At 34.6% G+C, this 17100-nt stretch overlaps 1 protein-coding gene and 1 long non-coding RNA gene across 3 annotated transcripts in view; one reads left to right on the top strand and one right to left on the bottom strand.

The window, feature by feature from the left end:
- Positions 1–2886: 2886 nt before the first annotated feature.
- LOC141351041 (calcyphosin-like protein) lies at positions 2887–6957 on the bottom strand. The gene is made up of 4 exons (XM_073857119.1): positions 6716–6957; positions 6044–6221; positions 3625–3834; positions 2887–3339 (listed from the first exon to the last, which is right to left on the bottom strand). The coding sequence occupies exons 1-4, from the start codon at positions 6790–6792 to the stop codon at positions 3238–3240; spliced, it is 567 nt and encodes a 188-aa protein (XP_073713220.1). The 5' UTR covers positions 6793–6957; the 3' UTR covers positions 2887–3237.
- Positions 6958–7397: 440 nt separating this feature from the next.
- Positions 7398–17100, top strand: part of LOC129443177 (uncharacterized) — a 73176-nt gene continuing 63473 nt past the window's right edge. For both annotated transcript variants that reach the window (XR_012359182.1, XR_012359181.1), the window contains exons 1-2: positions 7398–7556; positions 15076–15140. This is a non-coding gene — a long non-coding RNA (uncharacterized lncRNA). The remainder of the gene's footprint in view (positions 7557–15075; positions 15141–17100) is intronic.

Here is a 17100-nt window from a genome sequence, read left to right as displayed (position 1 = left end):
TGGCAACATTTTGTTCAAAGTTAAATGAACATTAAACATTTACAAGTCTTTGTCTTTACAGAATAAAACTAGAAAACTGCATCAAGCAAAACATTCTGGGAAACAAAATCTGAAGCAAAAAAACAGAAAAAGTTTGATGATGATTTCTGGTTCCCAGAATGCTTTGCATGAGGCCGTTATTGCATGGTTTTGTTCTGTAAAGATAAAGACTTGTTGATGTTTGGAGTTTATTCGACTTTGAACAAACTTTTGCCAGTAAATAACATAAATTTAAATCTACGGTAATTTACCGGCAACCCAGCTGCAATGACATTGTAATTTCTACGGATTTTTTACAGTGTATATTTTATATTAATTCATAATTTATTCATAAATAATATAATGTTATTCACATATTATTGTAGCACAGATTGTGCTAAATACAGTGTTGTGTGATATTAGCCATTAATATGTTATAAGCAAATGAAAAAAGACCAAATGTAAGGGCATAACAAAACTTCTCCAGTGCCAATACCTAAATTTTTTAAACAATATTTTAAAAAAAAAAATCAGGAATAATGTGTTTTAAAGTTTTTATTTCAATGTATTTTTGAAAAATGTCAGGTGGTATAACCAATAATTTTCTTTTTGCCAGATAAGTTTTAATGCGCTCTGTGTATCATCATGATTGTTTGTTTACTTGAGTGGCATTTTAAATTATAATCCTAAAATATATTTTAATGTGTAAAACAATATTTTAGCACAAAATAAAAAAAATATATATATAATAATATAGATGTATTAAAATTATTGAAATTATCTGAAAGTTTATTTCATAGGGACATTCATTGCACTTGCACACTTTTACAGGGTTCCCACGGGTCCATGAAATCCTTGAAAGTTTGTGAAACTGGGGGAAATAATTCAAAGCCCTGGGAAGAGTTTGAAAATATACATACGTAGATACAGGTCATTGAAAGTGCTTGAATCTATTTTATGCAACAAAAAAAAATTCTGGGAAAAAAATCATAATATTCCTTGTGTAGTGTAGGATAATATTATAAAAATTCTAGACTTCACACGTGCTAAATGCATATATCTTCTGTATGCCAATGTTGATTCATACCAAAATGCTTTTTTGCATAGTTGTGTTTGACGCATGAAAACATCTCTGGTTACGTATGTAACTGTTGTTCCCTGAGAAGGAAATGAGACGCTGCGTCTCCCTTGCTATACTTCCTGTGTCCCTGTAATGCCATCTTTGGCAATATTTCAGATAGCGATATACTTCCTGGCTCCCGCGTCACCCTGTCTCTGTCGTTAAGCCTCATCATTGGTTGAATTTGATATACACATTCAGACGCACTTACCCCTGGAGGTGTCCCCAAAGTGTCACTGCAGTGACGCAGCGCGAGTTCCCTTAAAAGGGAACAGTAACAATGTATCTTAAAAGGTACCTCAATGTATCCTTGCTCTCACTTGAAATGTGTCCCCACATTTAGTCTTTGATTTTGAGGGTACCTGGAAAGTCCTTGAAAGGTCCTTGAATTTGAAGGTGTGCAAACCCTGCTTTTACTTCCTGGTTGCTCCATCTGACTTTTGCAACTAATTTATATTAAAAAGGCTTCTGCTTGGATGCTTGTATAAATGTTTGTCTCTGATACAAAGTTAATAAATGTAATTTTTAATTAGAATTAAGTTTTTGATCAAATATAATTCTCCTAGTTTTACACTGGTTGTACCACCTGACACAAAAAGTGTACCACCCATTACATTAAAGTAGCTATTTTCCAGTGCTTCAGAGAAATCTAAAATATTTTCATTCAGCCATAAGGATAATTTAGGGGTCCTCTGGATGATGTGATATCATGTCTACTGTTAACATTTGTTAACTTTTTAATAAAAGGCCCATGATAGCGGTTGTACCACCCTGACATTTGAAAACATCCAAATTGTTGGACAAACGTTTTGCAATTATCCCAACCTTCCAACAGCCGCTTCTATTTGTGAAATGTTTTGAACATAAAACCCACATTTTTTTATAATTTAAACACCATTTTTAATAGTTGTCTGTTAATTTGTACGGATATTTCCCCTCCAACTGAATATTTATTATTTAAAAATACTGAAAATGTATTAATACTAAATAGTTTATATAGAATAAAGTACTGCATTTCATTGATCATTTTTACAGTAAATAATGCCCCAGAACACAAAAATCTGCATGTCATGTCATTGACCCATGAATGTTGATTATTGAGCGAATCTCTGCCAACATATATGGGTCATATTTCAACCAAAAATCAAAACCTTGTGTGTAAAATGTACTTTTATCCCTAATAGTTAAAACGCACTTAGTGGGTGCCACATGATGATGTACACAGTAGCTGTTTTTTTACATCGTAGCAAAGCTAAAACATCCTTTTACATAACACCTATATATCAGCATCAAATGTTCAGTAACTAAATATGATTGACTATCACTTTGCTATAGTGGTGTAGTTTTGTGAGTGTTCACCAGATGGCGCTACACAAACAGTGTTTAAATAAGTCTTCCCATAGGAGATAAATTGCATCGATTTAATCAACGCACAAAATTAAAATGTTTTCCTCCTCTGCACAGCTGGTGTGATTTAACAACTGTTTGAACGCTGTTTGTCCGAGAAATCAATAAACATCTTTTGATGCTGACATCTTTCCAACCCAGATTTTGACGAGTGTCATCCAGTCACTTGCGTGTCGTACTTGTAATTTACAATTGAATTGACTGGGAGGAAATTGTTTTACCGTGGTATAAACGCCACGGTTGATGAAATTCAGATGTTCTTGTGAGAGCTCTGAGGGCTTTGCATGCATTTCAGCATTGATGGTCTTCAGGAAACAAACAAACAAACAATGTGCCACGCATTAAAGCAAGATGTAGAAATCAAAGGTTTATTGATAACAGACACAATCATTTGTACAAGTAATTATTTTAGCATAAGCACCATTTTACTATTTAGTATTTTAATGGCGAATCTAATGCACTGTATTTTGAGTTTAAGATGACGTGCAAACATGAACTATTTGATTATTTTCAGTGTTTTTCCAATGTGGCTCCCCAGCACTGCACATTAGTATACATACCTGATTTAATGCATCACTAATCTGCCTGTGTCAGATCAGTGAGATGCTTAAAATATCCCGAGGAGCCAGATTGAGAAACACTGATGTCAACGTTTCAGGACAGATCTGAATGGAAGGCCTCCTGAGGCGTGACTAGAGTTTCCATGCATTTTTCATCATGGTGATGAAATACTCATCACTGTCAATAGAGGCGCTGACTCCGCTGTAGTAGTTTATAAACTCCTCAAGCGTGACCTGGCACATAAAGAAACGAGGTGTTAGCACATCTGACTCATATAGATGCTGAAGGATATACCTAAATATAAAAAAAACTTGAGAGTTTATCTCGGCAACAAGACTGAAATGTATATTTAAGAAGGTCCTTGTTCATTTCTGTACGAGTAGCACATTTCAACAGAGACTGATGAGTTGCAATATCATTTACAAATACTGTTGAAGTCTTAAAATTATAATAGCAGAATACATTGTTTTAATTCTAGGATTCTCGTGAGTGGAAATGCATTAGAAACTAGAAGGTACCTTGCCATCCTTCTCATACGGTGAATCAAAGCTGTCTAGGAAAGAGCGGAAAACTTGTTCCTCTGTCCATTCGCCGCTCTTGTATTTCGGGTGATGTTTGCTGTTGTAAACACCCTGTAGATCTTCTATGGTCACAACTCCATCTCCCGTCTTGTCCAACTTCTGAAAAGCCTGGTTGATCACCTGCTTCCGAGCGTTCGACATGGGTGGCTAAAGCATTGAATCAGAAAAGTAGGAGGGCAATTAGCAGAAAAAATGTTCTTCAGAGTAGGCGGATCTTAGTGCTTTAACTTTAATTGGTTGGGTACATAATACGTTTCTTAATTTAACCCTTAACTTTAGATTTTCAATTCAGTGGCTATTAAAGTTTGTCCTGACCATGGGTGCTGGAGCACATAAATGGTTTTGTAACAGTCAATGTGCATTATACACTATGATTGATAGGGTTCTGGATCTTTACAAGCTCAGCATTGTGACATGCAATGTGTTTTTTAGTGCTGTCAAATTTAACGCATTAACTCTTTCCCCGCCATTGACGAGTTATCTCGTCAATTAAGAGAAAGCGCTTCCGTGCCAATGACGAGTTTTTACGGCAATCTACACTGTTAGACTTTTTATTGTATATATGCGGTAACTTACTGGCCCCATTACAGTACCAAAACTGTACATGTTTTTACAGTATGATGCCCTTACCGCAGTTCCATTTTACAGTATAATACCCTTACTGTAACCTAGTTTTAAAAAATATATTGCCTTGAAGGGGAATCAAACCCGGGTTGTAGGTCTGTAACACTACCACAGTGCCAAAGAGTCACTTGATAAAAGTTACTCGCCACACTCCCCAAGTAACCTCTTATGTCACTCTCCCGACACTCCGAGAAGCGAAATCTTGGCATCACTAGTGCTTTGAAATCTTGAGGTCAAATTCAAATCTGACGGTCAAGCATTTATCCATAATCCCCTTCTTGTTTTTATCTACAATTCTCAATAAATTATTTACACTGCTAAAAAACAATTCACATTGCTTCACTGCTAAAAGCATAACAAATAAAATGTATTTTAATTTCATTTTTCCATTTTATATGCTTTTATAACACTGTTTTACTGCTGTTGTTTACAGCAGTCTACCGCAAATTCAAAACATACAGTAAATCACTGTAAATTAAATGTTAATACCCATAATGCAATGCATATTACAGTAATGAACTGGAAAATAAAATGATGGTATTTTACTGGGCATTTTGTGGTAAGTAACTGTAGAAATTACAGTCAAGTCTAACAGTGTATAGCTACGCTATTATCCACCAGGTGGCGCTCTTACCTAACTTATAAAACACTGAAGCATCAACTGATTCAAAAACAGCAAAAAATCTGTGTATGTTTTGATCTTCGTTCTGAATCTGACCGTTAACAAAAGTCCTTTACAAAAATGCAATTATCTTTTGCTTACTCTTTTGCCTACTCATATGTTTATATATTTAAAGAAGAACATTTTCTGGAAGGCAGTAAACTTCTGTGAAAATCAGAGAAAATGCTGGCAATGACTGACAACTTTTTTAAAATGCTGGTGGGAAAAGAGTTAATAACACATTAAATAAAGTTTTAAATATGGATATTTCTACAACAACACCGCGCGGATTACACTCAGAAGACCTTATCATCCTGGAGCCATTTGGATTTATTTTGTGAAGGATGGACGCACTTTTTTTGGACTTGAAGGTCGTGGACCCCGTAACTTCACATTAAATTAACTGAAAGATCTAAAATGAATTTTTAGCAGTGTTATTGTAATTTGCCTTGCTACCTACCTACGCTATGACCCCTTTAAAAGAGTTATTAAGAGCAACCTGATTTGAAAACATGCACACAGGCCCCGATATATGCACACATAGACAGAATTAATGTTTTAAAAATATCTGTTTTGACAAGAATTCTCGCAGATATAATCTGTTATGTCTTAAGTAAATGTTTGGGTAACGGTTGCGGAAAATATCTGATGTGTAACATAACGCTATATTAAATCTTAGCATTACAGTAGATCTTAAAACAATGTAAATGTCAATAAAACAATAAAAGAAAGAAAAAAGCTTAACATATATTGGTATTGTTTTTAACTTTGCGTGCCAAATCTTACAAATCTTTAACTGGATTTTTTTCAAAATTATTTTTGCTGACTTTCACTAATAATAAATGTACATTCGCATAAAGCATCTATATTTGTCTATCATGCCCATATTGATTAGAGTATTAAAAAGTTAACTCATGATTCATGACAACTCCTGAAGCATGGGCATGCAAAAAAAGTTGCAATACTGTTATGAAAAAAAATGGTAATTAACATGATCATAATTTCATCTGTTACTTTTTAGCAAACTTAGATGAACTTTCGCATCCTCCAAACAGTGATGCATGCTTTTACCCTTAATTTTTCAAGAAATTCATCAAAGTTGATGGAACCGCTACCATCCTTGTCCATCATGGCAAATATCTGCTGGGCTTTTTCCTTCCCAACAGACACGCCATAGTTTTCCAGTCCTTTCTGAAACTCCTGGAAGTCCAGAGATTTACTTCCATCATCATCCATAATTCTAAACGTTCTGGAAAGAATACAGAGACGGGATTTGAGTTTATATTCTCAAATTTCACTCTTAAGCTTCAAATACATTTTTGCCCAGTTATATTTTTCTAGTGGCAGTATGAAATGGAATGATATTAAGAAAAACATCTCTGTTTATAACCCTCATAACCATTGGTTCATTGGTTTCAGCAAAGATATAGTAAGCACCTTATTAGATGCTTCCAAAGAAACAATATTATTGGTAACAAAGGTTCGATCCCAGGGAAACACATGATAAAATTGTACATGTTGAATGCACTTTAAGTTGCAGAAGAATGTAAGTGTTTTCATTTTTTTGTTTTATCGAGTGAAAAGTGATCTGGACCTCTTAAGATCAGATTCAGAATGTCAGACTGGGATCAAACCAACAACTTTACAAGTTTGAATACAGTAAACTATTTCAGTTTGTTCTCATCACAGAATGTAGTTAATCGCAGATGTACAGACGAAAATATTTCACACATGCAGCAGTACCTTCCAAGTCCCTTGATTCCTGATGCACCCCTAATAAGACACTGCTGTCTCAGGTCCTGCAACGCATCTGTACCCATTATCACCTTAGTTGAGGCTCTGTGGATCCCAATTCAGCTATCTGCAAATTAATGGATGTAGATTATATAAATTAAATATATGAGCAAATATATTTTTGTCTTAAAACTCTTTTAGGCATGAGGAATGAGGTGGTCGCCAAAACGTTTATGGTCGTCATGACGTGACATCAGCAAACAAGGAAGTGTTTTATGTATCCAGTTATGTTGCCTTGGAAACATTAAGGAAAAAAGTGTAGCCGTGGAAACTGCAAACATACGCCGCAAATAAAATAAAACAGACGCTAACGTTATGTGATCTTTATATTATGTGATAAAAGACATGTTATATTGGATAACAAGCCTTCATTAAAACTTTTTTAAAAAGACAAGAAATAAATAACAATAAAATAATAACACAAAAAAATCCGAAAGGACAATAAATGAAGAAATCAATCTATCAGTATATAATATTACATAATATTTAGCTTGCTAAGTATATACATATTATATTTATTCAATTACTTATATATATGAATTCAAAGAGATTTAAGATGAGGTAAAGTTACCTAGTTGCTGTGATCTCCAGTGGCAAGCTGAGGGTCTTTTGTGTTTGTATCCCAGGTACACCTGCTGGTTCTTCCGCCTCTCGCAACTCAACTCTTTGTCTGATTGGCTCTCACGTCTGTCAGTCATCGCCTGACGAATCTTCCTGCGATGTGTAAAATGCTCATACTTGTTTACACAGAGAATTGTTTTCAACGCAGAACAACGACGTTTCAATACAGGTAAAAAGAGAAATATGTGGACTAGTTGATATTAACATTTTGTTTCTGTACAAGCACGAACTATTTTGTTTTTGGGAACCTATGTAGCAAAAAAGTTTGCAAGTACTGGGACAGCGCAAACGCGTAACGGAAGTAACCGTTGTTGCCTAGACAACACATTATGATCAATCTCTCACACACACATCAAAACTCAGCTCGTGCATTTCGACTTTTTTATTCATCATTTCTCTTCTTATAATTAATTATATTTCTTATATACTACATACTGAAATTTAATTTATGAACAGTGAAGCTTTACTTATTCAATTAATTAATTTTGTGTAGCTATAACTTTACCCCTGCACAATGAGTTTTGGTGTATGGATCTGCATGAATTTTCGCTGGGATTAATCCATGATCCGGCTACTTTACTTTTAGCACACTACGAATTAAGACATAGGCCTAATAATTGCAATTTCAAATACTATTTGGGGTAAATAGTATGCAAACTGGAATGCAGGGCACGACATGTTTTTACCACAAAATCAAAAGAAAAATTTAAATGAGAAGTTATATTTAAAAGGTACCCCGGTTATAAACACATGTATGATTTAATATATAAACACTGGGATTGGCAATATGAATGTGAAAATAAAAGCAGTACAAATGTCATAGTTTTAATAAGCATGAAAAAAATCTGTTTTTGATCAGAGGTTGTCATTTTGTTTTTATCACTATATATGACATCAATGGTTGCAATATAACCCGTTCTATTAACGCTACAGTGAGCTAAAAGTGGTGAACAAGCCTTTAAAGGGGACATATCAAGAAATCTGACTTTTTACATGTGTAAGTGCTATAATTGGGTCCCCAGTGCTTCTATCAACCTAGAAAATTTGAGAAAGATCAACCCAGTAACTTAGTTTTGGTAAACCATTTAATGCAAGCATGAATTGCAATGATTGATTGAAAAAAGGTCATTGAAATTTGGCTCCCCTTTGTGATGTCAGAAGGGGATCTTCTTATAATAATGCTGCCCCTTAATCTGCACTATTCAACCCTGGCACTGCCATTTAGTGCAGAGATCAGCTCATTTGGATGTTAAAGTCTCCATGAAACGGAAGTAGCGATTGCCTTATTTTCCCCGTGGTGACGTATATCCGAATGAAACGGCTTTTGAGATGAAATAAGGCAGGGCTGGATTTGAATTTGTCCATCGAGATCTGATTGGATCGTTTGAAGTTGGGTCGTGTTGCTAATTGCTAATCGCTGCGATCTTCTCCCGGACCCCGCCCACCAGCCATACTTATGACCGGAAGTGAAGAGAGATCATTTTGAGGAGGGGGGATTTGCATTTTTGATTAAAGATTATGAGCACACACAAATTTTTAGACAAATAATGAAGCTCACAGATAAGTCATTTGTTAATAATACCACAATATTAATATATATATATATATATAAAACGACACATTTTTGCTCACACCTATAAAGTGCAGGGCTTCATAACTTTTTTCACTAGGAGCGCAGTGGCCCCCAACTGCAAATTTTAGGGGCGCAACCAGAAAATTTAGGGGCACACACCGTAAATCAACATCCTAACCAAATATTCACATTTCTACTAATTTCCACTTTATTACTAATAAACACGTTAATAATAGATGCAGAAAGTACAATGTGCTGTTTTGAGATTCAGTGTCACATCACAAAAAAAGGTCAAATTTACTGGTCGCACATGTGCGACTGGATGTAAAATTCATTTGGTGGCAGTCTGGAGCCCTGAAGTGACAATTTTAACATGCTATAACAAATTATCTGTGGGGTATTTTGAGCTAAAACTTCACATATGTACTCTGGAGACATCAAAGATTTTTTTGACATCTTAAAAAAGTCTCGTAAAATGTCCCCTTTAAAATGATTATTAAATGTTGTATTTTTTTAAAAGTAATGACAGTATTTAATGTTTTTACATTGTATTACTTGAAGGCAAATATAGAGTAAGCATTCAAGTCTTCATATTTGGGGTACCTTTAAACACAAGACATATTTAACAAGAAGCCTTTTAAAAATGCTGGGTTATTTTCACCCCAGCATTCATGCTGTAATTTAACTTATGCTGGTTTGTTTTAAACCAAAATGCTGGGTTGTTTTAGCCCATTGTTGGGTCAAATAAATTTTTTTTGGTTAATTTAAACAGCTGGGCTTGTCCCTGTTTGACCCGACACAGGTTTGAAATTAACCCAGCATTGACAATAAAGAAAAAATGTTTTGTTCATGATATTGTTATGAAAATAATTATTCTTATTATTAAGTATTTGTTTCTTTTTGCACGGTTGTCTTGAGATTTACCCAGTGGTGTTTTATGAATGACAGGAAAACTAAACTTGCACTTTAGTTAAGACTAAACATGTTTTTTGGGTGTTTGTGTTTACCATACTTTTGTTTTGACTTACCAATTTTACAGTTTAAGAGTGCAAATGCCGTCTCAGGGGAAGCAGTTGAACTGATTTTACCTGTGATGAATGTGGAAACTCACATCAGTCTTTCCAATTAGTAACACTTTTAGGAAGATTTGAATCTTGGGGCTCTTTAGACAAATAGTTTATTCTAATTTGTTTACTGTGTCTCGGCGGCTTTAAACAAAACCGGATTTCACAAAGTATGTTAGAGGTCACTTTACTCTCACGTAGAGTCAACAGATTCCATTCATGTGCACAACAGAGATATGCACCGGTACAGTCATGGTCTGAATGACGCCCCCAGAACGAAATGGCCCAAATCTGAGAGTCGCCTCACAATACAGTAGGGTAAATGTTTACCACCAATGGCAATGCTTGTATATGGCCAATTCCATGCGCATGTCAGCCATGGAAAATTTGCCATGGAAAATCAGTGAATGAACAAACCCCCCTTGAAATAGTTGATTTTGTATATTTCTAAAATTGGATTTTAGGGAAATGCATTGTTTATACACCACACATGAGGTGTATGCCAACACTGAAACATTTCAACCAGCCATATGTCATGGCTTTAAAAGGGGGATCAAAGGACTACTTATGTCAACAATAATAATTTTCCAGAAAGACTTCTGTGAAATATACAGTAAACGCCCACTTTGTCATAACAGCGCTCCATTCTGTATTTATAATCACAAACAATATTTATACAAATAACTCAAACCTTCTGTCCAAAGCTAATTTATGCCCATTTTAAATATGATCAGCAAATAGTCACCCTTATTTAGTTTAAACAACCATAATTATGAGTTACAGATGCATCAGTGTCAAATTGTAAATCAAAAATGGCAGAACAAAATGTTTATTTTATTTTTAGGTCATTTGATTTTATACTATTATGGCCTGCAATCCATAACAGTGGGGTTTGGTTTTTGTCAGTATATGTCTACTGTTAGCACTAGCAGATATAACACACAAAGCATACTTGAAACGTTAGCCCTAGAGATGCATTCCAAAGTAAGCTTTTCAAAGCACACAGGATTTTATTAAAGCTGTTGGTCACAGACCAGGCATGCATCAGTTTGGGACATATTAAAATAGCAAGTTTGAAGTCTGAAGAAGACAAACAAATTCAGGTCACCTGTTTTACATGCTGAACAACTAAAGGGGGGCCGATAAAGGTTCAAGTGTGTCCTGACAATAGTTCATGTAAAGTTTTGCTTTCGCTGTCTGATAAGGAGACTGTGGTGCTGCAGATCTTGCTTAAAGCTCCACAGATGCTCAATAATATCAGATCTAATCTGCACACTGATCACAGTGTTCCCCTCCGTTGTGTGGTCTGATTGAGATCTAGAGTCATATGCCGTCATGAGCGACAGCTTGGAACCTGACAAAGAGATCTGTTGAGGCATTCCTCACCAAGATCATAGAAATCTTCAAGAGAAACATCTTAACATTGGACCGCCTCAGCTATTCAGTGACAGCTTCATTTTAAAGCTGGTTTCATGTCAATCATTTAATGGCTCTGTGTTTTTACCACTGAATTGGTGCTTTAGATAATGTGGGTCACAATAGTAAACCGTGCAGTGCTTACAGATATCCTCATCAAGCTAGCAGTCTTAAAGATGATTCCTGATGTTATAGAAGAACCAGTTTTGGCTAAATGATTCCACCTTTAGTGTTTCTTTAGATTATAAAAATGCATAAATGAAATGGAACCTTGACTGAGTGGTTCCTTGGGGAACCAAAAATAGTTGGCATCGCTGTAAGGAACCCTTTAAGAACCTTATGCAGCATCATTTGTGGACCATCCAAGCATTAAAATCACTCTGATCACATCCATTGACAGTTTTACTTGTCGACTACTGGCAGGGATGCTCAAATCGTCCATCATACTGAGCCAGTATAGAGGACATTAAAACTGGACGTCTTTTGATCCAGTTTAGGCAAACAAATCATTTAGACAGTTTGTTGGGCTTGTGAATAACCAAGACCATGAGGCACTTGAAGTTTGGTTTCTGAGAAGAAATATATTTTTTTGCATCTTATCTAGTGAGAAAAAAAGCTAGGTGACACTTGACAAACTTTAAATTCAAAGTAGTCATTTTACAAAGACATTGATAATATATTAGAGAGAGAAGAAATACTTTTAATATCTAAATACTCATTTACATGTATTTATTTAAGCAGACACTTTTATCCAAAGTGCTTGCATAAAGTGCAGTTTACAGAGCCAACTTGTTGATTTTGTTAACATATCTATAATATCAATAACAGTTAAATGTTTTAAATGCATGACATTGGTCATATGGTCATCATTACAGACCATTTTTCAATGTTTACAAGAACATTTAGAGATACAATTGACTTTAGAGTTTAGAAAAAGATTTGCTGAACTACTTAAAGGAAAACCAAGCTTACTTGTGTAACTACTCATGTAACAGTCATTTAATATGAAAAACATGGAAGTGTTTGGTGGCTTATAAATTCATCCATGTTTGGAGCTATAGGAATTAATGGGGCTAGGCTAAATGCTAAAACATTCACTAGGGTGACCATACGTGCCATTTTTCCCGGACGCGTCCTGGACAGGATTTCAATGCGTCTTCCGGAAGTCGTATTTGTTGTCCGCATACGCCATTCAGTTAAAAACATAAGACATACAATCATAGTTAAATTCTTACCTTAAAATGTAATGGTTGTTTTTCTGTAATAATAATAATAATAATAATCCTCTATGACGTATGCGGTGGAATAATACGACTTCCGGAAAACGAACCTGAAATCCTGGCCCCGTCCTGGAAGAATGGGACATATGGTCACCCTACATTCACAAGGCGCTGTACAAAGATTAAAAGCGCACACATTGAAAAAAGATAAGTATGTATTAAATTTGTCTAAGCTGAGGTAAGAACATAGTAAAATATTGAAAAACGGTGGTGTTTTCCTTTAAAAATATATTTTGTTAAAGTGCATCTATTTCATGTTATTTTGTGTATTTGGTAATTAATACAATGTGTTTGCATTGTTTATGGTTCAAAAACACATTATTTTCCATATACCGTATGTTTTTGTAGCTCCAGATTTTTCTGTCTTCCTGAAGCGCACTGATTTATGTACAAAACTCATAGATTTGGAAAGTGCTGTCCCTGATTGGCCAGCTAATCTGATTGGCATGAATACCTCTGATGATTATAACATGAATTTTCTACTTTAAACCTAAAATAATCTTAACAAACTATATATAATTGAAAGCTGTAAGAAACCTTTTTGTAGTAATAATAAAGCAATGACAGTAATTTATTATTTGTGACGAGTATGCTGCAAACCAATGACACCTGCAGTAGTGGCATTTGTTGGTAAACCACTAAAAGTGTATGGAAAATGAAATGTCAAATCTTTAATTTAATTTTATTTTTCAATTTGGCCAGAATGATGCTTCATCACTTTGAAAATGAAAATGAAATAATTTAATTTAATGTTTAAATTTTTATTTTATCATTTAATTTTCAAATTTGGGACATATTTTGCGATTGTATTTTTTATTTTATCATTTAATTAATTAATTTAAAACAGTCCAAATACCTTCCATAAAAGTGTGATAAAATTATCAAATTTATATTATACTTTATTGATTTTTTTTTTAAATAAAATGTATATAATACTTTATTGCATTATTTTTGTTTTGGTGACAGTAAAGGGGTTTTAATTATTGTTAAAGTAATTTATTTTTATTCCCATTTTTATCCATCTATATTTTTTGTTCTTAATACTGTACCACCCTCCCTTCTGTTTTTTGAGACATGAAAACATACATAAAACATAAATATTTAAATTATTTTTAGTGTATTGTTTGTCTAATGATTACTTCATATTTAAATTGTTACATGAAGCATATAAAATGTTGCTAAAAATAAAATGTTGGCAGGAAAAGTAAAAGACTGAACTACTGACCTGAATTATTGCTGAGCTTGAAGTTTGCTCTGTTAATTTTGTAACGGTAAAATCCATACATGTGTTGGTAATAAAACAACTACTTACCTTATGTTTTACTACAACACTAAGCTATAGAGTTTTTAATTTGGACTTTTAAGACCAGAAAACTATATATTTTTTTATCAACAGAAACGTGTTCTTTTATCTAAAGTAAAACGTTATTAAACACAAAATAACCACTTGCATAAGTCAAGTCGATATTTAATAGATACCTTTGGCAGTGAATAATGCTTTGAGTCTGTGTGCATAGCTCTGTATCAGCTTTCTACATCTGGCCACCTTTATATGCCACATTTTAACTCTGTGTTAGATTGCATTGAATTTTGTGAGTGAATAGCAAATTTCCAAGAGACCAACAGCCAAGACCACCTATAAAATCCCTATGGGATCTGGACTTTGATTTTGACATTGTTGTTTAAGACATTCCTGTATAGCATTGGCTTTATACTGCTGCTTATTGTCCTGCTGGAATACAAATTCAGTCACAGGTGGTTTGCAGGTTTTTCTTCAGTTTTTTCTGTGTTTAAATTTTACCCTCATTTATTTCACATGGAAACATTCACATTAAAATGCTGTTGTTTACATCATTCACGCATTTGGCAAACACTGTTATCTGAAGCATTTACACCAAAACAGCATTTTGCCATATGTCGCAAAGGGTCAGATAAGAAGCGTGCTTTTGAGATCTATTCCCTGCACTAAAATGCTTTGCTCAGCTGTTTACGTGTCAAATAGTTTCTCAGATGTGTATGCTAACTTGTCAAGCCTGTTAATACTAATGTTTAATAGCATGAATATTAATGACTTTAAAGCGTTTACACTACAGTCATAGGAATATTAATCACTATTTATAGTGAGTGCTTTTTGTTGTGGGTGACCTCATAAATTCAATTAAATTTGTTTATTTGTCACATACAAAGTTATACACATGATACAGCTTGCTGTGAAATGTAGTCAGCGTGTTGTCAGAAGTGAGATGTTTTTATATAATGTAAATCATGCACATTTGTATTGTAAATAGGATTGAGCAGAATATAATTGAATTAATACATAAAGTTCACAGTTGTGTTTTTCTTCTGTATCATCAGGACACGTAAGTGGAACATGGCATTGAGTTGAGACCAGATGTAGGAGTTATAAGGAGCACTCAAAGGTGAGGAGAAATAGAAATTTTTATTTTTTAATTAATTCTCTTTTCAATTAAATTGCTTGGTTAGAAAAACTTGATCTTACTCACTACTGAAATGATTGCTACACACCCCTGCCCATATCTCCCTCAGTTTTGTTGGTCTTCTGAACGAAGAGACCACCAAGAAGATTTCTTGGTGGTCTTGCATGGTCACTCAGTTTTTGAGGACAGTCTGCTCTTGGTAGATTTACAGCTGCGCCATGCTCTTTCAATTTCTTAATAACTGATTTATGTCTGATTCAAAAGATATTCAATTTGACTTGGAGATCTTCTTGTATCCATCCTCTGCTTTGGATTACGTTTTAGCAGAGTTGATTGTAGTGATGTTTTTTCTTCATGATGAAACGTCTTTCACTTTTCTTGACACACCAAAATTTGAACCTTCCCGATTGATGTATATGGAAATTGTACTAGTCAATAGAAACCCCTTGAGTGCACTCAATTGAAATGTTAATGGGATTTCTTAAACAATTATTTTAGGTGTGCCATAAAACGGGGTGAAAAAACCTTTTCCTGATGGCAGGAAAGCATATGCGGAGTTTGGGGGGGTGCAGGGGGAGCACTGCCACCCCAAACCAGATTTGCTTCGGGCTATTACGGAAATAGAAATATGATAATTCATATTTTATTAGTCTTATCTTAATATTGTAGTGGGTAGACTGAGTACCTCAAGGTTAAAATAGTTTTAATTAATTTAAACCATTTTTAAAAACCAATCGCTAATCTCAAGTAGTGCAGTTCCCTTGTTTGGCGATAGGTGCCCCCTCTGCCTATGCAGGAAAGCCAAATTAGGACTTAACCTCTTGAAAAGCTCCCCCACTCTAGCCCAAACCATGAAAAGACCTACTTTCACTAAAATGGTTGTTTTTACTAAACCATTTAAAGCATAAGCATAACTGGTATCATTAGAGAGAAGACACTTTGAGCTTCATTTTCCAGGTTTCAAAATTATTTTAAGTTAAAAATTAAAAAAGTTAGAGAGACTGAAGTTCTTTGGAATAAAACAATTTTTGCATAACATCTGTTTTATTACTAAAAAACTTAATGAAAAATATGTGTGTGAAACCTAGAAATGCAATGATGCCAAAGCCACAAGTCTAAAAAAGTTATGTTTCACGTTTAAAGGTCAATAGGCCCAATTGTGCCTTTTCTAAGTGCCAATCAGCCCCCAAATAAAAGTCTTTTGTTTACATGCATACACGTTCGTATTTATTATTATTATGTATCCTTATGTTAGCATATAAAATGCAGTTTCCACACCAGGAAATAAAACGTCACACAAAGATTGTTGGATTCGTTATCTAATAGGCTTTATGCCCAGCAGCACTACATCCTGAACTTCAGCCAGCTCCTTGTTTCCTGTCTGCCATTATTGGACAAACTGATTAATCCAGGTGTGTCTGATTATTGTTGTTGTGGCTACTGAGGTCAGGCACACCTGGATTAATCAGTTTGTCCAATAATGGCAGACAGGAAACAAGGAGCTGGCTGAAGTTCAGAAAGTAGTGCAGCTGGGCATAAAGCCTATTGGCTCCACGTTCTGTCTATCATTATTATTTTTTCCATGAAGTCATTGGAGGAACGAGCGTGTCAAATGACGTCACGATTTTTGACAGCGCTGTTTGGATTATGTATTATACTCCTGCCTACTTTTTAAAACAAAGTTTGAACGCGGGTTTATGTGTTTAGCGGAACCAAAGTGTGATCTCATATACAGTGTTACGACGTAAATAGTCCTCAGATTGTATATTATATTCTATTACAAGACGTTCATGCGAAATCTGATGTAAACAACAGACTTTATATCTATATTTCACGGATTATACGCATTTGTGGACAAAATTGGTCATTGGATTTATTCTATTAGACGGTTTTCGTGGGTTATTCACACATCTGAAACAGACTGGATTTGACTCGCGATCAT

This window comes from Misgurnus anguillicaudatus, chromosome 2 (genome assembly GCF_027580225.2).
Source record: "Misgurnus anguillicaudatus chromosome 2, ASM2758022v2, whole genome shotgun sequence".
In the NCBI taxonomy this organism is placed as follows: Eukaryota; Metazoa; Chordata; class Actinopteri; order Cypriniformes; family Cobitidae; genus Misgurnus; species Misgurnus anguillicaudatus.
This window is presented reverse-complemented; position numbering and strand designations above follow the sequence as displayed.

Excerpts from the sequence above, each read along its gene's own strand:
- LOC141351041 (XM_073857119.1), bottom strand. The coding sequence starts at position 6,792 with ATGGGTACAGATGCGTTGCAGGACCTGAGACAGCAGTGTCTTATTAGG. Across the intron at positions 3,835-6,043 it reads AATTTCTTGAAAAATTAAGG|CCACCCATGTCGAACGCTCG; the intron begins GTAAAAGCATGC and ends TCAATGCTTTAG. Across the intron at positions 3,340-3,624 it reads CGTATGAGAAGGATGGCAAG|GTCACGCTTGAGGAGTTTAT; the intron begins GTACCTTCTAGT and ends TTTATGTGCCAG.